A 24,198-nucleotide genomic window follows, 5' to 3' on the forward strand; every position below is an offset into this window, starting at 1 on the left:
ATGTGTGATGCAAAACCAAACGCCATCCTCTGTAACGCGACATGCTGCCTGCGCGCGCTCATATGTGTGTGCTTCTATTCTCTTTTGCTTCTATCTACACCCTCTCCCAACACGTCTTGCTTCACGTCTTGCACATGCTTGCACCAGGTCGTGGTCTCATATCATGTCGTTGCCGCTTGTTGGTGTCGTGACAAAATGGTCTGCCAGTGCTCGCCTCCGGCCTGGGTCGCTTGATCATTGTCTTCGGACAGCCGTTCTACCCGGTCCGAGTTCCTTTCTCGCTCTCGAGATGGATCTCTGCCACTTCGTTCGAGTCCCTATCACTGCCTGCTCCGGTAGGCACCGCGATAACCCCCTTGCGCTCCCAAGTCGCGTTCTGGATGTCTGCAAGAGACCCCTGGTGGCCGTCATCGGGGACCAGCGGCTCCAATTGTTCGTCTGCAAGGTCGTGACCCGTCATCAATGTATCAGGGTCGTCGAACTGACTCAGGCCTCGCCCATCTGATGATGAGTCCAGTTGAACTTCATCAGAGGCAATATCTGCAACCGTAGAATCCTCGGCGCCGCTGCCGGCCAAGCCCTCAAAGTTCCAGGTCTGAGTAAGGCTGATAGACTTGGAAGTGCCCAGTTGCTGGTGGCTATCCTTCACGTCCACACCCTCGTCCTCGATGCTGTCATGGATAGTCTCGATACGATTGGCGCCTTCGTAGGGAGGAGGGTCGTCGTCGTCATCTGGGCCAGCCAGTGCCTTTACAGCAACACTACCCAAACCACGCTCGCCCCGACGGCGAACTGCTGCGGCTCCGGTCCCAGCGCTCGACGACCCAGTCAGGGAGGAACCCTCGCCGAGGCGCTGACCTTCCCCCAACTCGTCGTCATCTTCTTCTGAGTTCTCTTCGCTGGTTCGGTATTTCTCAGAGATGACTCCGAACCGCGATCCGCCTAAAGGGATGCTTGAACGGCGGCGGTAGAAGAGAAGATATGCAGCTGACGTGATGCAGGCTGAGGGGTCCGATACTGGGCTGACGGATGAATCTAGCAACTTGTTAGTGATCTGCTAAGACAAGGAGAGAAAGGTATGTCACTCACCATTGTAATTATACCAACGCCCATCAACAAAGTTCTTGGCATAGGCAGTGTAGTGACCTCCGCCAAGTCCACCGTAGTGGTCATCGACGGCAATCAAGTCGTAGATCTCGACCTTACCCTCCTCCTTTTGAATGACGCGCGAGGTGAGGTCAAGCCCCTCGATGGGGAAGTCGACGAGCACATCCAGCTTATCTCGCCGGTACCCAGAGCTGCTGAACCGTTTGAGGTGTGCGACAAGGATATCGGGCGACTTCCAAAGATCAAACTTCTTGCTCGCTCGGCGATGCTCCTTGCAGCGAGGACAGTACCACATGTCCTGCTCGGAGAGGATCTCAGCCCTCTCGAACTCATCAAGGCACTCCTCGAGAGTGATGCCACGAGTGCGACGATTGTTCCTCCGTCTCTGGCTAATCTTAAGAGCAGGGTCATTGAGAGTCTCTGGGTTGGTGAATGTTGCCACTCCTTGCTCATCTGAAGGACTGTTTGGGGAGCCACCAAACACCTTGAGCCAAGCATCCTCGTTCCAGTTAACGACGAGACCCTCGCCCAGGCGGATCAAGGGGCCGCCATCAGCCACAGCTGGAGGCGTGGGCTGAGACTTGACAGTCTGTAGCTTGTGCTTCTTATCTGTACGCGTCTGCTTGTCTCGCCGCTTGTTGCCCTTCTTGCCATACGTCTTGTTATTCTTGTTAAACTTCTTGCGTCGGCCAGCCATCTTCGAAGGACGTCCATTGAACGCCTGTAACGTGTTAGTGGTGGAACTATTGACAAGAGAACTGATGTTGAGGCTTACTCGGGCAGGCTTCTGTACCTCCTCCTCCTCCTCCTCCTCGCTTGAATCATCCACCATCCGAGTCTGCGACGTCTCAGCCTTGTGGCTCTCGTCGTTGGTGCTATCGTCATCAGGACCCGATGCTGTGCTGCTATCGGCCTCAACACTGACAGCATCCTCATCGTCAACAATCGGCTCAGGGATACGATCCGTGAGCTTGGGCAGAAGCCGATGGGCGTCAACATGTGACCAGCCAGTCGGCACACCACCGTCCGCCCCGGTATCTACAAAGTAGCTCAGGTCGAAAAGATTTTGGAGCTCGGGGTCCAGGAAGCCATCTGGGTTGACAAACTTGGGTCGCTTGGAGTTGAAACGTCTCAGGACCTGGGGCTGATGAGGGAGAGGGGCGTTGGCATCAGTTGAATCCTTCATGTGCACATCCACCAAGTCGTCCTCGCCCTCCACAGAGGTGGCAACAACCTTACTATCGCCTGAAGAATCAGCATCTGAGGCGGAGGTGAGGACGATTTCTCCATCAGCGTTATCCGAGCTCTCTTCCTGAGTATCCTTGAGTTTGGACCAAGTTGAAAAGGTAGCAATCTTCTCCAGGACCTTTCGTGTAATGATGTCGATGTTGGATGCGTCTTCCTTGGTCAAACAGATGAAGCTGGGTGGGGAGGCACTATCCCGGCCACGCCCGCTGGATGACGCCGCTATTCTGTGGAATACTGGCACCACCATCTGCTCGTATCGTGGGTCATCCCATGAAACAGTCTCGAGAGGAGTATCGACATCCAGCATGGAACGATATTTCTTAGTTCGTGCCTTGTGAGGCCAGTTTGTCGGGACAGCTTCCAGCTCGTGGAATGTGACGATATCGGACTTACCGATCTCCTCACTCACATCCTGGGTGTTGTCATAGATCTTGAAGAACCGATCTTTGAACTCCTCGCCGCCCATCAGACGCTCTGGAGGAACACCGGTCCGGATTGAGACGAACTGCTTGAGCTGCTCAATAGCGCTGTGCTTGGGCAACTCAACCTCGATTGAGACAGGGGCATCGCTCAGAGGCAGGAACGTGACCGTGCCGTGCCACACATCCTCAACGGGCAGCGGAAGGGTCAGGTTGTTGAAGGGGTCGAATGTGATGCTGATCTTGCCGCATTCAGGGCACTTCAAAGTCGACTTGTACATTCCAGTGAAGAGGTCGGCGATAACGGAGTCGTCTCGGCGTCGAGTGATGTCCCACACCTGGTCGGCCATCTCCTTGATAGCGGCCGGGTTGTTAATCATGTCGTCTGTTGAGTCTGGCTTTTCGATGTAGGGCTTCTTCTTGACACGGCTAAGATCCTCCTGGAGGCCATCCAGCAGGAAACCAAGAAACTCCTGAGAGTCTTGCTGGCCCCAACCAGAGAACGTTGGTCGGCAACGACCGATGGTTGTCTTGAAGTCTCGCGGAACTACCGAGCTTCTACCTTCTGTGTAAATCTCCTTGAGGAGATTTCCATACGTCATAGCAACCTTTCCGTTGTACCCCAGAGGGTTGGTTTTGTTGACCTCGTCAACGTAGTCGTCGGTCAAAAAGTATTTGGTCAATTCTTCGACGCTTCGAACACATTGCAACGCAGAGTTCATGTAACAGGTGTTTCCAAGGTTCTGAAGACCAACTGCGCCCACACTGCGACCGGACTTCTTCCCCATTCGGCCCCGAGTCAGAGGACCACCAAGCGCAGGGCTACTCCGGCCACTTGCGTTGGACGAGGCTAGTCCGCTGCCCCGCGTGGGGATGGACTTTTCGTTGGCGCGGCCTTGTCCAGTATACGTGCTGACCCACGACTTTTCGATCGCTTCATCGATGACAAGTGTTTGGTCCGTGACAAGATCGAAGATTGCTAGCGTTGTCTTGCCGTTATAATTTGGGTCGGTAGTTCTATCCTCCAAAGTAGACTTCACCTTAAGATCTCGAACCTCTGCAAAGGATGGGGTATCAAGAAGCAGCTTTGACCACGAGTCGGTAGGGTTCGACTCCTCATCTGCTCGGTCTGGAGAGTCGGGAGGTGTGAGAGCTCGGGAGGGTTCCGAGGGGCCCGCTTCCTGCTGGATTTGAGGGACCATGAACAGGCGGATCTTGCGATCAAGCGGAACCCCAGTCGCTGTCTTGATTTCCTTGATGAAGGTCTGCGCATGGTACTTGCGACTTCTGGCGATTCTCAGCGGCGGAGGATTGTTGGCTTTGAGGGACTGCTCAATTGGCAACGGGCTGACCTGAGACCAGAGCCGGTGAACGGTGAAGACGGGCGGGTGGAACTCGTAAAGAATATTAGATTCGTCGCCTGGAGCCGCAGTGTTGATAGCAGTGCGAACGATGGCTTCTTGGCCTTCCTTGACCCCGTACCACTCGACCACCATCTTCCAAGCATCTTCGGGGAAGAGGGTAAACTCATCAAGGCCGAACCCTGGTTTGAGGAGGGTGAAGTTGCCGCCGCTGGGGTCCTTGAGCACTTCCTGGATAATGTCTGAATTGTCCACAGGGCCCAGAGCCTCGGGGGTACCATCCTTGCTCTCCTTGGTGTCTCCACGTAGCGCGAGCGCCTTCTTGACCCAGGTGTTGGAAACGAGATAGGCCTTGACGCCTTCCTTGATAGGCTCTTCGTCAAAGGCCTTTAGAAGAGTCTCGATTATCTGAACCTGCTCCTTCAACGGGGGCATTGCTGGAGTAGAAGGGTTAGCTACGGGTTGGATGCACTGCGGGTTGGCGGCATCGCAAGGCTTACGTTGTGAGGCAGCATCACCGGTCGATGGCGTAGGTTCTGAGGGATCAACGCTCATGGCTCGGGGCAGGGTGCTGGTGGATGGTTGAGAAGGCCCCTCGGCAGAGTCAGCGGGCTGGGAGGAAGCCATGTCGACGTCGCGGGGCTTATCCGCTTCGTTTTCTGGATCCATGCTGGAGGCACGTCGTTTCAAAGGCGATGAAGAACGGTGAGGCAGGTCCGCATCGCCATTCATAATAGCACGATGGGAGAGACGCAAGGGAGACTGGCTTCTGGCCGTGGATTGGGCCGGGCCAGTCTCTTCGCCGCCACGGTCGCTTTCGAGAGAGAGATCGGCGTATGCAGAGGCACAAGGGCTCGAGGCGGTGGACGAGGCGTAGTCGGCAGAGACGAGGGAACTGGCCTGCTGCTGGAGGCGCGGGGGCAGGCTCGAGGCAGGCTGGGAGTCAGCCCGAAGGTAAGAGGGAGTGTCGGGGCGCGAGGCCACAGAGGCGGCGGAGAAGGAGAGGGCGGGATCGTCGTCGACTTCGCACGAGGGCAGGACCGAGTCGGGGGAGGGTGAGTCAATGGAATCCTGGTCGTTGTCGACGGGGCGGGAGAGCTTTCTCTTCTTTGAGGACGACGTCTTGAAGGCGAGCTGCCCGGGCAGCTCGGGGTCGGGGTCGGAGTCGGAGGGGGTGGGAGGGGAAGACGAAGGCGAAGACGGGGGGCAAGGGCACCGACGACGGAGGTGGAGGAGGGATTGCCGGGGAACGGGAACGACGAGAGTCGGGAACGACGGCCAAGGCGATGGGAAGTCAAGCAAGAGTCGTGTTGCATCTAGAAACCAAGACCAACAAAGCCAGGCCGTTCGGCGATACTTTTTTTCGGCGGGAGTGAGAGAGAGGGGGGGAGGAAGCCTCTACTGTGATTTTTTTTAGACTGATCTCCCAAAGCACAAACGAGAAGAGGGCACAAATAGTGGCATCGGGGCTGTGGAGGCTGGCCAAGCGGTGACACGGTGGGGCTCTTTAAATAACTGGAACTTGGTGGTGTACAGCACTGTGCTGTAGGTAGGTAAGTAGGTAGTTGTGGCGGGGTGGCAGGCTTGATGATGAAGACGGGAGGAAGCCTGGAGAAGATGATGGTGATGGAGATATGTTGCAGAAGCTGTTGCTGATTGCTGGCGGCAGCTGAGATAGAATGTGGTAGATTGGTGAGGCTCCCTGAGAAACTGCAAACGGCAAGTTTGCTGCTGGCTGCAATGCACAATGGACGAAAAAAAAAGCCTTGCAGTGTTCCTGTCTCGAGAAAGGAAGGGGTCGCCGCACGGGTGGAGGGGTCGCAGGGAGTGAGGGAGAAGAAAAAAAAGATGTGACATCAGCCGAATGATTGGCTGCATGCGATTCATTCTTTGATTCCAGCTGCCTGCTTGCCCGCCTTTTCTCCACCTGGGAAGGTGTTCTACCGGATACCCGCCGTGCTTAAAAAATACCAAGGCACCTAACATTCGCGGGCCCCGGGGGCGTCCACAGCTGGCATGTGCCCTGTAAACGTGCCCTCTGTCATTAGGTCCACTGGGCACTTGGCCATAGCCGCTCCAGACGGGAGGGTTTCAAGTCGACGATCTCATCCCCAGGTAGATCTCCGTTTCATTGTTGACATTCGAGTCAATGAATAAAGGTCATATTCTATTCGTGAGCTAGTTTATCACTCTACCGTAGGTCAGATTGGTGAACAAGTTCCGTCGTCAGCTTCAGCAGGCAACCACTAACAACCCGTGACAAACGCTGAGATCAGCATCAAGGTTTTTCGCAGTTTTTTTTCTCCTCCCCTGCTCGTTTCTGGTCCCACACAATGTGTGTGAACCCCTGCCCCTGGCGGCCAAGTCCATTTTGGAATGTGCAATGCCAATGAGTGGTACGCTCCCAGATCTTCGTGCAACACCATCTCAGTATCCAGAAGCTCTCAAAAAGCTCCGAGACAGGCACGCCGTGTTTTTTGTTTTCCTTTCATGTGAAAGCATTGACTAGGTAGGTACCTAGCGGCGTCTAGTCTAGCAGCTGCGACTCAAGCTAGGACTAGTTAGATCCATGTCAGATGGTTCAAGAGCCCGAGTAAAGATCACAACTACAAGTACGATCCTATCACATCTCGTCGCATAATTACTTGACTACTTTTCTGGTCAGTGATCTCAGCCATAGCTGGCAGTACCGTGCTTCTTCTAGAATGCAACCACTACATACATCCCTTGCGGGATACTAGACTAATGCCATGCTACCATATTCAGGTGCTGTGTCCTCCCAACTGCACAGGAATCCCTCTCATAAGGTAAAGCTCCATAAGCATGCTCTGCTTCATGGCCTAAGCCATGTCCCCTCCCGTCTACCTGTGTCGTGATAGCGCCTTTGTCTAAACCTGCTCCCTCAACCGGCCTTTCCAACAACAAAGCGCCAACGAGAAAACAACCCTTGTCAAAGTACCCAAGACGTCATGTAACCAAGACCTCCCTCAGAGCTTCGCATCCGTATCTTCATACTCGCTCACATCCTTCACCGGTCGTGCGCCTGAGCTGGCCGGTAGGTTCGCCTTGAAGACCCGCACATCGGTGATTTCCACGGCGGTCGAGATGGCGGATGGCACATCTCCAGCCGGCGCCTCCTCGTCGGCCTTCTTTTGAGCCTCCTCCTGTCTCTTCTCGACTCCCTCGGCTTTGCCTTGCGCGTGCAAATGGATCGATAATCTGGCCCTCTCGTTCGAGGCAGGGTCGAAATACTTGTTGAAAAATTCCACCATCTCGGGCTTCGTCAGCTTCTTGACTTGCTCAGCATCTTGTTGAGCTGTAACCAGTTAGCATTATCCTACATATTTCTGTGTGCTTGTACTTACCGAGCTCAAAGTCATAATACTCGCTGGTGATTTGTGACCAGTGGCGAGACGATTCTTGGTCCAAGTTTCGAAGCTTCTCCAGTCTACGGATGACGAGACTTCGCTTGTGGCCCTCGAATTCTGTCTCGCTCATCTTCTCTAGTGTCTCCACATATCTCCTAAGGAAAGCCTCGATTCGGGAATCCAAAAATTCGGGAGTCATCTCGCTCTGGATGAGGAAGCGGAAACCGTACGTTGTTGAAAACACTCGGGGTCCGCTGAAGACAATGTAACCTAGCTGCTCCTTGGTACGGAGCTGGTCGAAAGCTGGCTCGTGCAGCATCTGATCCAAAAGCAGAGTCTTGGTGCGAATCACACGGTCCTCTCTACTGCCGACATAGAACCAAGTCTCGACGCAGTGGTTGACATTAGCAGGGTCCTTGAGAGTCTTCTTGAAGACATAGTTAGACCCTCGTGGCAGGATGAGCGACCGAAGGACAGGCCATTGGGCCCGAGGCAGGGTTCGAGGCTTCAGGATAGACTCCACCATGTTCGTTATCTTCAGAGCATCCTCCTTGTACATGTTGCCATGCACATAGACCTCGATGAACAGCCGGCCCAGCATCTGCTTCTGGAACAGTCGGACGCCCTCGACCGTGATGCTTGGAAGCTCCGCGGCAAGCTCTTCCACTATGAAGTCTCGCTCCGGTGCATTCAGCCAGGTGGTATAATCGCCAACTTGGTGGTAGGACGACTGAAGCTGCCAGTTGTTGTACCCTCTGGTCAGGCGTTCCCTGACAATCTCGAATCGGTCTTCTTTGATATCCAGATCTCGCATCGTCGTAACGACTTGCTCCAGAAGCACGGGAAGTTTATCGTTGTAGCCACTAACGTTCAAGCACAAACCTCGCGAATCAAGACTGACATTGTACTGCAAGCCAGCGAGTTCCGCATCGTATGAGTACTCTTCCAACGCATCGCGTACCAAATCCGAAAAGAGACGAGCCTTGACGTCGTTCTCGGCACATGAGTCGATCAGTGGCGTCTTCAAACTGACAATGACGTTGGCACGAGGAACCCAGAAGGTATCATCTTTCTTCCACCATGTCCTGGCGATGCCGTCGTTGCGCAGCACTCGTGGGTTGAGCGCTGGCTCTGTGACCTCCTTCTTTTCAACTTCAAGCTGGTTGGGGATGAACTGGTTCTTATGGGGCAAGTGAAGGCATGACAGGCGCTCGCTGGGAGATACTGAGGCGGCTTGCCTGATCTCTTCCATGAGATCTTCGGGGATCTTCTCGTAACGATACTCGGTTCCATACCACTTCTCCTTCTGGTCCCAGTTGCCAGGGTAGTTGCGAGATACGATAACCATTCGGAAATTGTCAGGGCGAATCATGGCAAGGGCGTCCTCGATTTGCTTAGGCTCAAACGTCCGAAGGCGACTGTGACCGCTGAGCAGCCACTCTCGAGGCAGGGGCTTCTGCATGACCGAGCTGATTCGGCTGGTGAAACGGCTGGCTGGTGTCTTTTGCTTAAATTTGAAATCCACGTCCGCCATTCCCTTTTGCTCCTGGAAGATCCATTCCTGAGGCGGAGACTCGCGAAGGAGGGTAATGTACTGGAAGAAAATCTTGACGATTTCGGGGTAGTTCTTAAGGCCCTGTGTCATGTTAGCACTACTTGGTTATAAACAGACTGTTTTGATGGCGTACCTCTTCTGTCAAGCGGACCTGGACGTCAAAGATGCCGGGAGTACCAGGACAGACGGGGTAAGCACCCGCACTAAGGCCGTTTGCCCAGCCCTTGGACTTGATGTACGACATGATGCTTCCGGGACCTTCGTGTCCAATGAGATGGCTGATATACCTGCTGGGCTGGCTGGCAAACATGAACTCCTCATCAATAAAGGGGAAGTAAAGGTTCAGCTCCCGCGAGTCCATGACGGGCTTTGCAAAGCATTGCATGCCGAGATCGGACTCTCTGAAGGGAAGCTCGCCGGGCCATCTGTTTGGTGGCAGCTTCTTGTTGACGACGGGAGAGAAAAGCTCCACGACCCATTTCTGGAGAACGTCAAGCGGTTCGCGACCCAGGACAACCAACTTCATGCGGTTGGCCGAGTAGTGTTTGGCATGGAACTCGATGAACTTGTCCCGCACATTGATACCACGAGCCTCAGGAAGGGTCTTGAGGACCTCAAAGTTACCCGTCGAAAAGTGGCAGAAGGGATGATTGGGATTCGACAAAGATTTCTCGAGTTGATGCAACCGCCAGGTGTCATTCTGGAGGTTCTTCTTGTTCTCGGAATCGACGGCCTTCAGCTCTCTATCCAGCGTACTGGGGAGGAAGAGCGGCTCGATGAAAAACTGAGCGAATCGGTCCAGGGCTTCGCGCAAGGGAGAAGGGTTGCTGTCTGAAGGATCCTGGTCGTTGGCTGGCTTGGCGGCGACATCGAAGAAGTAGTTGGTCGAGGTCGGGCCGGTGTAGGCATTGGAGCTTCCCGAATGAGCAGACAAATACTGACCGTATTCATTCTCAATTGGGAATTTCTTGGTGCCCATAAAAAGGAGCTATAGATAGAGGCAGAGGTTAGCGAGTACGCCGGAGGCAATTGAGGGCATATGGGGGTGCTGGCTTACATGTTCGACCGCATGGGCCATGCCCGGGATATCGGACTCGTCACTGAAGTTTCCCACATTGACGTCAAGGGCTGCGCTGGCCTTGTCGGTCTCGGGGTCGTGGACCAGAAGAGCCTCGAGCTCATTGTCGAGACGGACGACGCGATAGTCGCGATCATCGAGCAAGGGCTTCTCGAGGGAATCGGTGAGAAGCGTCACGGGGGCATCAAGACCGCCCGTGGTGGCGGGGGCATCTTCATCATGCTGCGAGTGAGGCATTGTGGATGTTTCAGCAGCAAAACGGACATGCAGGCCACGACACCGACACCGTCACCGTCACGGCACAAAGAAACCCGGAATCCGGAAGGGAGAGGCGGCCGTGGCAGGCGAAGGGTTTGGCGGGTTTGAAAGGAAACCAACCTGACCGTACCTAGAGGCGTCGACGAGGGTTAGCAGGGGACGTCGACGAGTTCTGCTGTCGGCGGCTGGCGTGCGAAAGGCGTGCGCAGCGCAAATACCACTGATCCGATGGATACCCGGCAAGCGTTGGTGGGTAGGTGCCGGAATGCAGTGCAGGGAGGGCAGCAGGGGGGAAGATGGATGTGATGGATGTTGCCAGCGCTCGTCGCGGGGAGACGAGGGGGCGCAGACGAATAGAGGCCAAAGAATGAGGGGAGCTCCAGAAGGTATCAACTCACCTCTACTAAGTACTAAAGGGTGCTGAGCGTTAAGTACCCCTCGCTTCCGGCCGGCAGGTAGGTACGGTACTAGGGCTAGGGGCCACGACCGTGAGCGAACGAGCGAGATGGGCTCGAGTGACTGCGAGATGAACGGCGATGAACTGGCTTGGGGATGACCCGGATACTGACGAGGACGCTGAGAGAGCGGCGGTTGTGGTTGTGGGGTGCGCCACCACTTAGAGCCCTTGAGAAGCCCCAGACGAGCGCAGAGATAGAAGACCCAAGGGTCTGTGCGACGGAGCAAGTGGGGACGCTATTACAAGCCAGAAGGTCCCAATGTTACCGGTGATGTGGGCGATGTGGGTGGTAGCTGTAGCTTTTGGTGGTGACGGGAGTGAATCGGAGAGGGGGGGAGCACGCTGCAAGATCTGGGCTGGGCGGCTCTTTGAGAAGATTTGGAATGAATGAATAAAAGGCAAGGACGGGCGCTCGGATAGATATTTCAAGGAACACGGAGCTCTCGGGTGCGATTTGTAACCTGAGATAAAACGTTGAACCAGATTGGACGCCCCGACGATTGGAGGAATGGTAGGTTGTACAGGACAGATCCCAGGGCGAGAATGTACTGTGCTGTAGTCGACCGACACCTTGTTGGGTGGCACCAAAGGCAGGTACCTGGGTCTGATGGAGCTGTATCCGTAGCTCAAGCCGATAGGCGGGCAACTAGTCCAGTCAAGGTGAAAACGGGACACTGGTGGAGATGCTCAGGGAAGCTCAAGTTGTGGGCGTAGGTGATGACTGGGACCGCCTCGAAAGCCCTTTTGTGGGCAAGAGGTCTAACCAACCGATGGTGAAGCCCTGCAAGACGCACAACGCTGAATCGTTGATAGCAGATACGCCCGAAGTTGCACTTGCTATTCCCCAGTTGGGTTACTGCTGGAGACCGAAGATGATTTCTTCTGTCTCATGCAGTCCTGCGGCGAAGGTGCTAGAAGGACTAGGTGTCTCAAAGTGTGTCTTGGACAGCGCCGAGTGTAGGTATCTTGTCAGCAGCCGTCAAACTGACGTTATCGTTTGGCTGACGGGGCTTGCGAGTTTCCGTGACCGAATGAGGCCAGGCAGTTGAGCGGTGGATGCCGTCCGTTTGGTTATCTCTCCTACGCAGCTAGTTGTCTCGTTTATATGCTTGGCGAGACAACATGAGCTCAGGTTCACTGCGTATTGCCTCTCTGCCTGCCTATAAATATCAAATGACTAAGCCGGTCCAGACGTTTTTCTCTCTGTCTGGCCGCGTAAGGAGGTGGCGGTGATGGTGGATGGATACGGGGAAGGATGGATGATATTGCTTTGTCGTTCTCTCGTTGCCTATTATTGAAGGCGCTGTCAATATCCAGTACGGTTGAGCAAACACGCTCGGCTGCATCAACCTGACCTAAATTACAGGGGGGGCTTACCTGGACCCTTTGTTCAAGACTAGGTGGCTAGTACCAATTGACTGCTATTACTGTCAGCTTTCCGGGATAAGTCTGGGGTCAATGAGGTCACGATATCAAAAGTCACTTTGCTTCTGCCGCTGGGCAAATTGCACACGAGGCCATGTGGTCAGTCTCTAATAACTCAACCAGAGACCCTCCACTCCCACCGTCAAGTGGCGCGCCTCGCAAATATCGCCAGAAGAGGTCTGTTAGTGGTATGTAGAAATGCCCTTTGGAAGCCAATCCCCGGCTCGCAGGCGCATGCATGCTCGTGGCATGGCATGGCATGTCCCTTGCCCGGCCGCCGGTCTTTTTTAGTCGCGGAGAGGGCGCCTATTGCCGCGGGCTGGCCATCCCTGCCAGGGACAAAAGAGTGAAGCGCAAATGTTCATCAACATGAGTAGAGGCAGGGCTTGCAAAGTTTGGAGGGATTGGTTGAGGAAAGCTGACTCGAGAACAGAGACAATATACTCACATTGGTCGCCTGAGTCGAGGGAGGGAATGATCGCCACAATGCTAATTCGCAGAGGGGGGGTGTGCCGTCGCCCAGCTCAAGAGTTTCCACCTGCTTGTCCGCCAGCGAGATGAGGCGAGCACCTTGTCGGCACGACGGACGGAACGCAACGTCAATCTTGGCCGATCCCGGCCCTGAGGTAGATCGACGAGCGAGACCAAATGTATCTGCCGGGAATTGCGACGTGTCGTCCAGGGAGTGCCGAGGCCCCGGGTAAGACCTTGACTCGTCGGCGGTGGAACCGGCGATGATGTAGGATGCCTCTTTTCGGGGCTGTACGAGGTATGATGAGGCTGCTTCAATATGCAGGCTGTGGCTGTAGTGTTCTGTATAAAGCCGATCGTGGTGTTGGCGAAAGAGATGAAGTCTTGGAGCTTGGGATGGCAGAAAGCGACGACATATATACCTATCATGAGACGGTTCATCACGAAAGGAACAATGCCACCGAGGCACCGTTCAGTGTCAAATCCATCTCGGTGAACCATCACGTCGCCCTTCGCTTGTGATTCACCCCCGGTATAGACGAATCAAAGCTGAATCCATGTCCAAGACTGACAACGGATGGCGCCCAGCCCCAGGTTGCTTAATCCATACTACCTATACATACGTACGGATATACGTAGTACGCCTCATCCTTCTGTACGATATGACGAATGCTTGGTAACCCCAGGTTAGTTGCCCCTGGTACTGGTGGCCCTTGCATACAGCACACATGTCTACACCCAATCCGCTGTCTCTCCGAAAAGGACCCTTGAGCATAGGAAGCATGTAAGAGCAACCTCACCTGTTTCTTGTCTACAAAGGTTAGGAGGCGAGGGGACTGGTTGGGGTGAAGTCCCCTGATACTCTGGAACTTCATTTCAACTTCCCCAGTCACTTATATGCCCTACGTGTTTCCCAGTCATGCATTCGACCTTCATGAGGCAAGGGGTGATGCTTGTTCTGGCGTTGACCTTGAGGCGAAACATTGAATTATCGTAGGCCAAATCTAAACATCCGAGGCGCAGGAGATCTCTGCTTCACAAGAAGTTAGGGACGCACATGGGACGCCTTTGACGTGGCTGATTCAACCAATAACACAACCAACTATTGCCGGATACATTCACATGTTAACCTGTAGTCACGGCTCCAGGTTAGTACATTCACATAGTCCGAGCCAGCCCCTGACTCGGTACTTAAGCCCTGTCACTGAATAACTTGATTGACACGCTCTTTCACGTGCTAGTGTATTGACAATTAACATACACGCTCAAATTGAGCCGCTTTTCCATGCCCTAAACAATTGACGCAGGGGTTCATGGACCTGCCTTCCCAGAGAAATCCTCAAGATACGACGCCGGAGGCGGACCGGGCCATATACTTTGGGAGGAGAATATAGCATGCTTGTGCATAGAACATAGAGGGCACAATCATCAAAGCATGCCCCAGTGAGCATCTACCCCAGAAAATGGGGGAAAGGAGCCCAGTCTGGGCCTGACATCCTGCCCTGCATCACATAGAGCACATTAAAACAGTTTCATGCCATCGCTGAGCTACCTGTTGGATCGTCCCCCGAAGCCTCCAGATTTGGGGCAGTCTACGGCTTTGTGGCCGGCTTGGTGGCACTTGTAGCAAGTCATGGCCTTGCTGCTAGCAGGCGAGAACTGGTTGCCTCCTCCAGATGATATCCCTCCACCGGATGAGATGGAGGAGAGCTTGCTAAGCTTCACTTCCTTCTTTTTTCTCTTGTCACGAAACTCTTTGGCTTTGGCAGTCTCCATGCTCTGTCGCGATTGTGACCTAGAACGTGAGCGGTTTCGCCCAGCTTGAGAGTGTGGGCTATCACTGGATGGCTTTCGCTTTCGCCCCGGGGTCGGCGCGTCTGAGTTCTCTGAATCTGAATCGTCGCTGTCGTCATCCTCGTTTTTCGACACATCCTGCGCGTTAACTGTCAGTTTCCTAAATTCCAAATTCCTGCAGTGTAGCTGTCGCGTTCAACATGCCTGCTTTTTTGAACCCTTGGATTTGCCTATTGAAGTGCGCCCCCTGGATGGAGCTTCTTCATTGTCCCCTGACTCGTTAGATGAATCAATGTCACCGTATCCAACGTAGACGACATTCAGGGATGGTTTAGAGGTACTGGCGGCCTTTGTGAAAGGGGAGTCAAGAACCCAGTGAGTGTCGCCCCCGACGTGCTTGTCCAGTGCCGCCTGTCTTTTTGCCTCCTGATCGTCCAGAGCAGCCTTGATCGCAGCCTCGTCAATATTCATGTCGATGCGACCTGCCACAGGGGAGTGCCCCAGCTTCCGCTTCTTTGCCGAGTTTGTGTCCATGTCGGGTGAAGAGTTTGCCGAAGCCACTGCCCGCTGCATGAATTTCATGGTGAGGAGTCTCGATGAGACACCTCTCGGTGTTTCGGGCGCCATGGTTGAGGGTTTGTATCGATCAATGGAAAAAGTGAGTGAAGAGTCGACGTGCCGTCAACAGGTTATCGGTGTTGAAGCGCAGTTGCGCGCACGGGGGAAAATATCGACACGCTCCGTGGAAAATGAAGAATGATTAGAGTATGGGATACAATGTGTTTATCTCGAAGTCGTCCGTAACACCAAAAATTGGGTTGTCGCAAGCAAGATTCTTTGTCCAGGCGCAATTGCAGCAACCCAAGGACCGCGGTCACCTAGAAAATATTTCGGATCCCGGATAAACCGAACCACCGAGCTCACTCGTCCCAGTCGACAAGTTCAATGCCTCACGACCTCCAACTGCCCACCCCGAGCCGACAACGTCGAATCGACCCGCACACCCGGTATCCGACGCAATCACGATGGTCACATCTCAATTGAGGGCAATTGGTGTCCTGGCGCGCAGCGCGCGACTCTCCCAGCGCGCCTTCACCACCTCTGCTCGGCAACTCGAGGCCGCCGTTTCCGCGAAGACCACCGAGACGTCCCCCGCCCCCGTCGACGAGTCCAAGCCTGTCGAGATCAGCCAGGCTCCCAACCGTGTTGGCGTCTGGTCCCGCAGCCAGCGCCCTCGCGCCCAGGCCATGACTGGTCCCCGATTCGAGCAGACCGACTTCTCTGTCCAGGTACAGCCGGCACTTGCGAGCTAGGAAGGGAACCCCAGGCCGGCTAACTGTTCGACAGCCTCAACCCAAGTCTGCGATCGAGTTGATTCACCAGCAGCCCGTCCGATGGACTCACGATCGAATGGTCGCCTGTGACGGCGGCGGCGGCCCCAACGGCCACCCCAAGATCTTCATCAACACCGACAAGCCTGAGATTTCCACTTGCAACTACTGTGGCCTGCCCTACGTACGATGCTCTTCCGATAAGTCCTCAATGCTATAACTAATGCTAATTTGCCTCCAGGCCAACGAGCACCACCGCGAGCACCTCGAATCCCTCCCAGCGACCTCCTACCCCCTGTCATGATCGGCCTCGAGCATTTTGGTTTGAATTGGTTGGGAAAACATCTAGATCGCTAGACGTACGAGAGGGAAGGCATCGGACTCGTGTACTGAGCTCTGACTGAAATGAGGAAGGGAAGTTCTGTAAATACTATGCCAATACAACGAATGAGCAAAACAAGCAGCTACAACAAGGTGATTTTGGCATTGACGATTGTCCGTTGATCAACCCAAGTGGTATGGGTCAATACGCCCTTCAGAACCGCCGGACAATTCGCCTAGGCATCGGTAAGATATACTTCGCTTCTCAAACAACAGGCCTTATCACGTCTCGTGGTGCGATTCGCATCTTCAAGGGCGGGATTATGAAATGATACTCTGTGATTGGCTCACGGTTCTCGATAGCTGACAGGCTCAAAAACCCCAGTCCGACTCCAACTCCCGCCCCACTATGACGGGCATTTGCTTGCTCAACCACGATACAAACTATGCCTCAACCGCAAACCTCGCGTTTTAATTCTACCACTACTCCAGTTCTTCTGTGCCTCCTTCTTGTGCTGTCGCTGTTCCCCAGTGCCTTTCACTTCGTCTGGACTCTGCCGTTCAGTCTCCTTGGCTTAACAGGATCCTCTCCTTCACCCCGCCCAACAACCCCTCCAGTCCTAGATCACTCAACAACCATGAGCTGGTTTCAGAAGCAGTTTACTCTGCCGGCCAAGTCCCGGGGATCCTACCTGATCACCGATCAAGTTGTATCTGCTCTCCCTGAGATTAAAGACTACAAAGTCGGTCTCTTGAATCTTTTCGTGCAGCACACGAGCTGTGCCTTGAGTTTGAATGAGAACTGTGAGTATCGAGACTCATGTTTTGTAATGCGGTTCGATATTGACCTTCTACCTCTTATAGGGGATTCTGATGTCCGCGAGGATATGAGTGATGCTCTCGACCGAATTGCGCCTGCAGAGGGGCCAAAGGGAGAGGCCTTGTACCGCCATGAGTGAGTGTCTTTCCTACCAACATGGCTGATATCCGCTGATAATGTCAGCGCCGAGGGACCTGATGATATGCCTGCGCACATTAAGTCGGCCCTTATCGGGGCAAGCGTTACAATTCCCATCAAGGACGGAAAACTGGTGAGTTTCAGCTTCCCATTGAATACCACAGACCACAGCTAAACTTGATTCACAGGCTACGGGAACATGGCAGGGAATCTGGTATCTCGAGTTCCGCGCGGCTCGTCACCAACGCCGACTCGTGGCAACCATCCAGGGAGAAAAGGCTTAGAAGAGCGCGCATGAGCATGGATGTCAAAAGTTCAAGATTGATTCTAGACCATTCATTCCATATACGCATACACCGACAACGCCAAACACCTTCGCCATGTCTCCAAACTGATATTCTAGGAGATTAGCTTGCACCGTTCTCTTCCTTCATGTCCATGTCGTCTCCTGCCAGGACCTTTGTTTGCGGAACATAGCCATCGGGGGCACTGGACCCTGGCGTGGCAGCGACGACGTTGCCCTTCTCGTCGACGAATTCAAAATTGTACCGGCTCAGAAGATGGGGTATGGCAGAGAGCTGCGGGCCATACCGGGCTGTGTTGTCGTAGAGCTCGAATAGAGGAACCGCGAGGAGCTTCATGTTCTTTGGAACGCTTAGGACCTCTGAGAGCTGGGTCAGCGGCAAGGTTGATAACAATGGTGAGCCAACCTACTAGTCTTGGGCAATTGAATAAAATAGAGCTTCTTGCACTCCTTCGGCCGCGTTACATGCGCAGGAACAAATGGATACATGAACGTCTCAAAGTTGGGCCTCCACCACTGGGCCAAGCAGTCGCCGACTTGCCAGTCGCCTGCTTCCTCTCCCTCTCCCAGACGGCCGACAGGCGCCAACCGCTCGTCTAGTCGGGACTTGAAACCCTCAATCTCGTCATCTTCAGGCTTTAGGTAGTCGCCTGGAAGCTTAAAGAAGGCATTCGCGATCTGAAGCATCAGGATATGGGGGTGGTTATGCTCGTGGCATACGAGGATGCCTTCGCACGTGCGGCGCATGCCATGTTCGGTATAATGCTCTTCGAGGCGCTTCAAGCGGGCGATGACCGACGGATCCTCCTCAAGCTGCGTTTCCTTGACGCCGAACGTGTAGTTGGACAGAGGGTAGAGTGTCACTTTTTCGGGTTGGTGGCCATTGAAGGACAACGGGATGATGGGCGGGTTTCCCGACTGGTGCGCGTCGGGGGTGATCGTGGACATGACGGACTAGGAAAGAAGGCTGGGATAAGAGATTAACAAGGAAGGCATCCGTGTCGCCAGCGAGCTCTCTAGGGAATGAGCTGGTGAGCGCAATCTACCGGGATAGAATGCGGTCGTACTGAGGATATTGGATGGCAACGGCAACGGATGTGGGGAGGTCAGTGCTTCTAGAGCTTCCCGTCTGGAGGATGGACAATTTGCGGCAGAACTATCAGCCTTGAACGCCAAGGATGGAAGGCGGTGAAGCACACAAGCTCTGGCGCATGCGGGCACCCAGAGCTAGACCTGGCTAATATCAGCCTTCCATTTACCTTTGATGGAGGAGATTGAAATTCATTGGTAGATCAATATCGGAAGACCGTTGGACGCATGAGCCCCGCGATTTCTGCGGGCTCACCTCTTGTTGTGGTGGTCATGATGTTGTCGATTGCGCAAGAGACCTACCTATCGTCTTTAACAGCCAGTATCTGGTGCTGGACCTATAGGAGCCCGGAGAGCTGGGATCGTTCTGCCTTCTTTCAAGCAATGTGACATCCAGTGTAACCGAACATTGAAGGAGAGTTCAGTAACTACTGTACGTTGCGGAGCCTCCAATACGCGCAGCTCCGGCAAGGATGGACCCCTCGCGGCTGAAATCGAGGATGCATACGGAGTACTACGTGGTCGTGTTCCCCGTCTTTCAGTACATGTAACTCTACAAGCCTCAACGTCACTTCCAACGTCAGCCTGCTTCTTAAACCAGGTAAAAAACCCATGAAACTCCCTAGTTGCTGCATACTTTCAAGTACGAAATGCTTCAAGTTGGACGTTGGCCAATAAGTACCCACGACAGCATATCTTCCATGTTTTCCAACCCCGTGAATGTCTCAGCCCTTCGTCATGACACAGTCTAGCAGGAGACTTGCGGAAAACAGAAGCCGCACACACGTGGGTGCCATGTCGTTCAGCTTGGTCTGTCACATTGACCTGCCCACATGGGTAAGAGGATGCAGCCGTTGAGAACAAGGGTTTCTTTCTCCGCAGGACTGTTTGCTCGGGACTATACAAGAAGCAGGCGACCAACTTTGGCAAATGCTTTGCGATCCATTAATAGATGGTGATTTAAATGCTTGGTCATCTAAGAATGTGGAAACAACGGACAAGACAAAGACCGCTCCCGCCCTCCCTCTTCAACAAAGCCCGCAGAGCTGCGTGGGTTGCCTGTCTTGCTCATGACCTTAGCCCGCGGGGTTGAGGCACCAGGCGCCCAATCGAATCAGCCAAGAGTGTCCAGGGGGAGCTATCAGACTGTTGGAGACAAGCCGCAACTCGGCAGAGTGATCGCCATTCTCCGCAACCGGCCAGTCAGAACAAAGACTCGTCTGCTTGGCCGCGGGATGATTTGCGGTACGGAAGTTGGGGCTGAGATGGACACGAGGTGAGGTGAAGGCTCATGATGAGCACCGACAAAACAATGTGTTTATCGTTCTTCGGAGGAACAGAGCGAAAATGAAATGGTTGAGCCCTCGTTTAAAAAACTCGTATGGTCTAGCCAGAGTTAGAACAAGGGCCGCTAACTCGTGGATGGAGTACTGTCCTGAACCTAGCCGCGGCGGCGCCCATCAAAATCCCACCAAGTTCCCATCCCCATCTCTGGCTCACGCGGGCACTCAATCCCACAAACCCTCGCGTGCCGTCACCCGTAGACTTTTGGCACGCATCTACCCGGACCTTGTTGCGTCATGCGCATACCGAGACACCTGCCATTGCCCAGTCCGCTTGCAGGAGCCTGTTAAGCGTCATGGAGGAGGCGAGGCTTGTCGATGACCTCTCGCAGAGGCTCTCGGAGCTCGAGCACAAGGTTCAGACCTTTCGCCACGAGGTGGCCGCCGATTTTCTGCGCTACTACCACGATCTGCTCCGAGACATCCACCCCGACGTTGCCTTGAGCATTCGGCAATCCCTTGCCAAGTCATTGCCCAATTATCCAGACCTGACCTCGGCCCTCACCAGTCTGGACCTCGAGGCTGACTCACGAGCATTCGCCCGCCCCGGATCGGGCCAACGCCACCTCTCCCCGCCGAGCGCTGCCTCTACTACCTCCGGATCGGGTGCCGCAGAGCCTCCAGGCACCCCCCGCGATCGACATCAGGAGTTGCACGGCCTCTTCACTCCCAGCTACCTACCTCTGCTGGAGAGCTCTCCCATGCTGCCCATCTCTCCTCCCATCCCCAACCTCCCCAGTCCTCCTCTTGCGATGCTGCTGCCTGAGCCAGGCATCCGAGCGGAGGAAGAGCAGCAGCAGCAGCAGCAAGGCGCAGACATGGATCATCAGCCGAGTCTCGACGAATTGCAGAGTGGCCTGCCGGCATTGCCTCAATCGCCTGCCCGGCCAGGCCATGTCCGTCGAGCAACTGATGACACAACCTCGTCGGGCCACTCGGATCGAAGCGAGTCCAAAACACCACGGAGTGCCTTGCGACGCTCCTCCAGCGCATCGAGGCCTCCGCACAGTCCTAGGCGTGTTCGTTTTGATGTCATGGGCGCCGAGGTCTTGCCTACAGCTTCACCACAATCGACCGATTTCATGATTCCGCCAGCAGTTCCGGCTCCCCCGATCGATGAACCCGGCACAGACTCGATGTTGTATGACGAATTTGAGGAACAAGCACCGCCCCGCAAGATCTCGTCATCGGAAGCCTTGAGGGCATTGTCAAGAGCACCATTGGAAGACGGCACTGTGTGGACTGTGGTGAACTCGAATACAGATCAAACTACCGTTGAGCAACGGGATACTACTACAACCTCACAAGACGCACAAACAGAGGAGAGAAGCAGCCCAATGCTCATCGCGCCGGAACCTCCATCGGCAATGTATATCCCCGAATCGGTTCGGATAGAGCGCACCCTCGGAAGCGTTAGTGAGGAGCCAGAGGAGGACACAGAGCAGGATAACTCCTCGGATGAGGAGTTCCTTTCCATGGCGAAGCCCAAGTCCTTTACGAATAAGAAGCCTCCTGGCTCGCCCTCTCTAGCGAAGAGCCCCGAGGAGTCTAACCCCAGCGAGCCTATTCCGAGCCTCAAGTCGCCCGTGAAACCTCAAGGTTCTCGCGGAAACGGACCAACGAATCCCCATGAAGACTCCGACGCAGAGGAGGATGATTTGTTCCACTTCGAGGCTGGGGGCTTGTCTGCGCCGCCAAAGCCGCGACCCAAGCCCCTAGTTGTGCAGGAAGAGGAACCTGAGGTCGAGCTCCCGGATGTGCCAGAGTCTGAGCAGTCACTCTATGCGACATCGCCAGCAGTACATATCACCAAACGAGATGTTTCATCTGGCCCAACGACGCCAACAGCCACACGGTTTCAAGTTGGCTCTTTGGGATCTTACAAAGGACGACCAGTCATCATGCCAGTCGTTCGCAATCCCGAGGTGCACGCCCAAGCTGCTTCTCTCGGGAACTTCAATACGTTTGTAGGAGGGCTAGACGGCCGCAGCGGAATGGACGAGGGAGACCTCAACAGCTTCCGCGCCAGTGTGGCCAATACTGGCTTCTCCGGCACTCCTCGAAGCTTCACGGAGCGCCTGATGATGGAGGAGGCCCAAAAGGCCAGGGCGGGCGGTGCGAGGCTGCCCTAATGAAGGGTTTTTGGTCATGACTAGGGAGTTCGGGGATCTTGTGCATATACTTGTGGCTAAACGCCTGGGAACTGGGACAAACAAACAAACACGATGTGGGCGTTGAATTAACTATGCGAGGATATGGAGTTTATATACACGTGGATGGGGGGTGAAGGGTTGGTGTATGCTGGTTCTGGGGTCTTTTGGAAAGGAATGATGCCACCGATTGACGATGGTATTTATGGGCGTTGTAGTTGAACCCGTATATGCTACCTAGAAACTAAGAAGCTTACTTGCCTACATGACGTTGTTGACCTCTTTTGAGTTGCTGGCTTACAATGTGCGTTTGTTGTGTCAGATGGCCAATCATGATAGACTGATTTCTGAGTGGTGGTGGGCGCTAGTACCACTCACACCACTCTACCGGGGCTATCCATCTAAAGGCATCATCACCTCGTCCTCTCAAACATTTCGCCTTCACCTGCTCCATCGCCATTCCGAGTTACAAGTGTAAGCGTTGAAAGATCAGATATTCAAAATGGGTGGTCTCAATCTCGAAGTGTTCAAGGTAAGCTCCTTCTACCCCCATTTCGCAGTTCCCGAAGATCCGGCGAAATGCTTCAATTGCCTGATTCAAGGTCCTCGTCTGGATGGCCTCACCACCCGCTTCGCCACTGCAGATGCTAACCATAACTCGGCGTATTAGTTCGGCACATATGTCATGTTTCCGATTGGCATCATGTATTATTTCGGAACGAACCTCGACAACCGCTTCGCCGTCCCCGGCTTCTGGCCCAAGCCTGAAGAGTGCAACAAGATCCCCAAGGACCGAGACGAGATCAAGGCCGAGTACGAGCGCATTGTCGCGCGGCAGAAGCTGCGGCAGGCCAAGAAGCTCGAGGAAGAGCGACAAAGAGCAGCGCAGCAGCCAGAGCAGGAGCACCACGAGTCGTAAACGATTATCGAGCCGACACAGCTTTCGAGACCATGACCCGAACCTGTACATTATGACTTGGAGAGGATGTTTTGCGGCGGCATGAAAGTGTAATCACGGCGTTTGGAACTGGGCATTGGAGAAATCTCGCACCTCAATTTAGGAGGGAACGAAGGCACTTGTACAAAATTGACACAAAAACGCTATTCTACATGTTGTACAGCATACATGTTTCATACATCCAGGTTCCTTTGGACTCTGTCCCACTCCTCGTCTTCGATGGTTCCCTGGCGCACGTTGGCGTAGATGGCCTTGACCTCGGGGTACTCCTTGAGCCCGTTGAAGAGAAGATCGAGGCTCTCGACTTCGGCAGACTTGTCAACGCTGACCATCGTGTCCTCGTTCGGGGCCCAGACAATGTCGGAGTCCAAGACCTCGAGCTCAAACTTCTTGGACACTGCCTCGGTGATGGCGGCCAGCGTGTTGGGCTGGGTCCAGACTAGGAAATCGCCTTCCGGCAGTTCCTCAACATCTTCAAGCCCGTCGTGCTCAATTGCTTCGTCTAGAACGTCAGACAGCGAGGGGCCGCCTTCTTTTGTCTTGAAGACGGCACGTCCACGTCGGGTGAAGTAAAAGGTGGTCGATCCGACGACGCCGCCGGCCTTCTTGACCACAAGTCGCAGGTCGTGGAGGGTACGGGTCTTGTTGTCCGTCTCGGCGTCAACAATCATGGCAATGGTGGGGGGCATCAAGACTTCGAGGGACATGGATTCGAGCTGGGCACCAGTGGCTGAACGGCCTTGACCTCGTGCGATGGCGGCCTCGATCAAGTTTTTCGGAATACTCGCTGCCAATGGCCTTAGAACCCCAAAACGGTTGAAGGAGAGTTTTGGGATTTACCTTTTGTTGCAGCAGATATGGCACTGGCCAATTGAGGGTTAAACTTGAGATCATCACCGTACACTGCTCCTCTATTAGAACATCTACTACAATAAGACGGTAGACTGATGGCTTACTCCTTGAATACATGGCAATCGTCTTAGTAAACCCAGCCCGCTCAGTCATCTTCTTCTTATCCGTGACCGCCTTGATGTGTTTCGTCTTGGACCACTTGTTGTGCCCAGCCCATTGAGCCGGCGTCGTTGCAAAGGATCTTTGACATTGTCGACAGATGATTGAATTTGCTGGCTGAGTGGAAGTGAGCAAAGTGGACGCCTTTGCAAGCGAGCGCAAGCCCTGCCCAGTAGACATTTTGCTTATAAA

General features: G+C 54.3%; 9 protein-coding genes across 9 annotated transcripts; 4 read left to right on the top strand and 5 right to left on the bottom strand.

The window, feature by feature from the left end:
• Positions 1 to 256: 256 nt before the first annotated feature.
• Positions 257 to 5,281, bottom strand: LRP88_09972 (putative ubiquitin-specific protease UBP12; the record flags this gene model as incomplete). Its single annotated transcript, XM_083246445.1, has 4 exons — positions 257 to 1,035; positions 1,090 to 1,828; positions 1,883 to 4,572; positions 4,636 to 5,281. 4 exons carry the CDS (start codon positions 5,279 to 5,281, stop codon positions 257 to 259), a joined length of 4,854 nt encoding a protein of 1,617 aa, XP_083097558.1.
• A 1,841-nt stretch (positions 5,282 to 7,122) lies between these two features.
• Positions 7,123 to 10,373, bottom strand: LRP88_09973 (Metalloenzyme, LuxS/M16 peptidase-like protein; the record flags this gene model as incomplete). The annotated part of the gene is made up of 4 exons (XM_083246446.1): positions 7,123 to 7,451; positions 7,501 to 9,139; positions 9,192 to 10,046; positions 10,116 to 10,373. 4 exons carry the CDS (start codon positions 10,371 to 10,373, stop codon positions 7,123 to 7,125), a joined length of 3,081 nt encoding a protein of 1,026 aa, XP_083097559.1.
• A 3,922-nt stretch (positions 10,374 to 14,295) lies between these two features.
• On the bottom strand, positions 14,296 to 15,168 carry LRP88_09974 (C2HC-type zinc finger protein; the record flags this gene model as incomplete). The annotated part of the gene is made up of 2 exons (XM_083246447.1): positions 14,296 to 14,679; positions 14,857 to 15,168. 2 exons carry the CDS (start codon positions 15,166 to 15,168, stop codon positions 14,296 to 14,298), a joined length of 696 nt encoding a protein of 231 aa, XP_083097560.1.
• Positions 15,169 to 15,566: 398 nt separating this feature from the next.
• On the top strand, positions 15,567 to 16,176 carry LRP88_09975 (zinc-finger domain-containing protein; the record flags this gene model as incomplete). Its single annotated transcript, XM_083246448.1, has 3 exons — positions 15,567 to 15,830; positions 15,889 to 16,056; positions 16,114 to 16,176. The coding sequence occupies 3 exons, from the start codon at positions 15,567 to 15,569 to the stop codon at positions 16,174 to 16,176; spliced, it is 495 nt and encodes a 164-aa protein (XP_083097561.1).
• A 655-nt stretch (positions 16,177 to 16,831) lies between these two features.
• On the top strand, positions 16,832 to 17,435 carry LRP88_09976 (YjbQ family protein; the record flags this gene model as incomplete). Its single annotated transcript, XM_083246449.1, has 4 exons — positions 16,832 to 16,997; positions 17,058 to 17,148; positions 17,197 to 17,284; positions 17,340 to 17,435. The coding sequence occupies 4 exons, from the start codon at positions 16,832 to 16,834 to the stop codon at positions 17,433 to 17,435; spliced, it is 441 nt and encodes a 146-aa protein (XP_083097562.1).
• Positions 17,436 to 17,558: 123 nt separating this feature from the next.
• Positions 17,559 to 18,403, bottom strand: LRP88_09977 (nucleotide hydrolase-domain-containing protein; the record flags this gene model as incomplete). Its single annotated transcript, XM_083246450.1, has 2 exons — positions 17,559 to 17,815; positions 17,866 to 18,403. 2 exons carry the CDS (start codon positions 18,401 to 18,403, stop codon positions 17,559 to 17,561), a joined length of 795 nt encoding a protein of 264 aa, XP_083097563.1.
• Positions 18,404 to 20,183: 1,780 nt separating this feature from the next.
• Positions 20,184 to 22,019, top strand: LRP88_09978 (uncharacterized protein; the record flags this gene model as incomplete). Its single annotated transcript, XM_083246451.1, has 1 exon — positions 20,184 to 22,019. One exon carries the CDS (start codon positions 20,184 to 20,186, stop codon positions 22,017 to 22,019), a length of 1,836 nt encoding a protein of 611 aa, XP_083097564.1.
• A 520-nt stretch (positions 22,020 to 22,539) lies between these two features.
• LRP88_09979 (uncharacterized protein) lies at positions 22,540 to 22,956 on the top strand (the record flags this gene model as incomplete). Its single annotated transcript, XM_083246452.1, has 2 exons — positions 22,540 to 22,569; positions 22,708 to 22,956. 2 exons carry the CDS (start codon positions 22,540 to 22,542, stop codon positions 22,954 to 22,956), a joined length of 279 nt encoding a protein of 92 aa, XP_083097565.1.
• A 212-nt stretch (positions 22,957 to 23,168) lies between these two features.
• LRP88_09980 (post-initiation translation factor DPC29) lies at positions 23,169 to 24,186 on the bottom strand (the record flags this gene model as incomplete). Its single annotated transcript, XM_083246453.1, has 3 exons — positions 23,169 to 23,782; positions 23,836 to 23,898; positions 23,952 to 24,186. 3 exons carry the CDS (start codon positions 24,184 to 24,186, stop codon positions 23,169 to 23,171), a joined length of 912 nt encoding a protein of 303 aa, XP_083097566.1.
• Positions 24,187 to 24,198: the final 12 nt, after the last annotated feature.

The sequence above is a fragment of the Fusarium phalaenopsidis genome, assembly GCF_050370095.1.
Source record: "Fusarium phalaenopsidis strain FUZ10S chromosome Unknown contig_32304, whole genome shotgun sequence".
NCBI lineage: Eukaryota > Fungi > Ascomycota > Sordariomycetes > Hypocreales > Nectriaceae > Fusarium > Fusarium phalaenopsidis.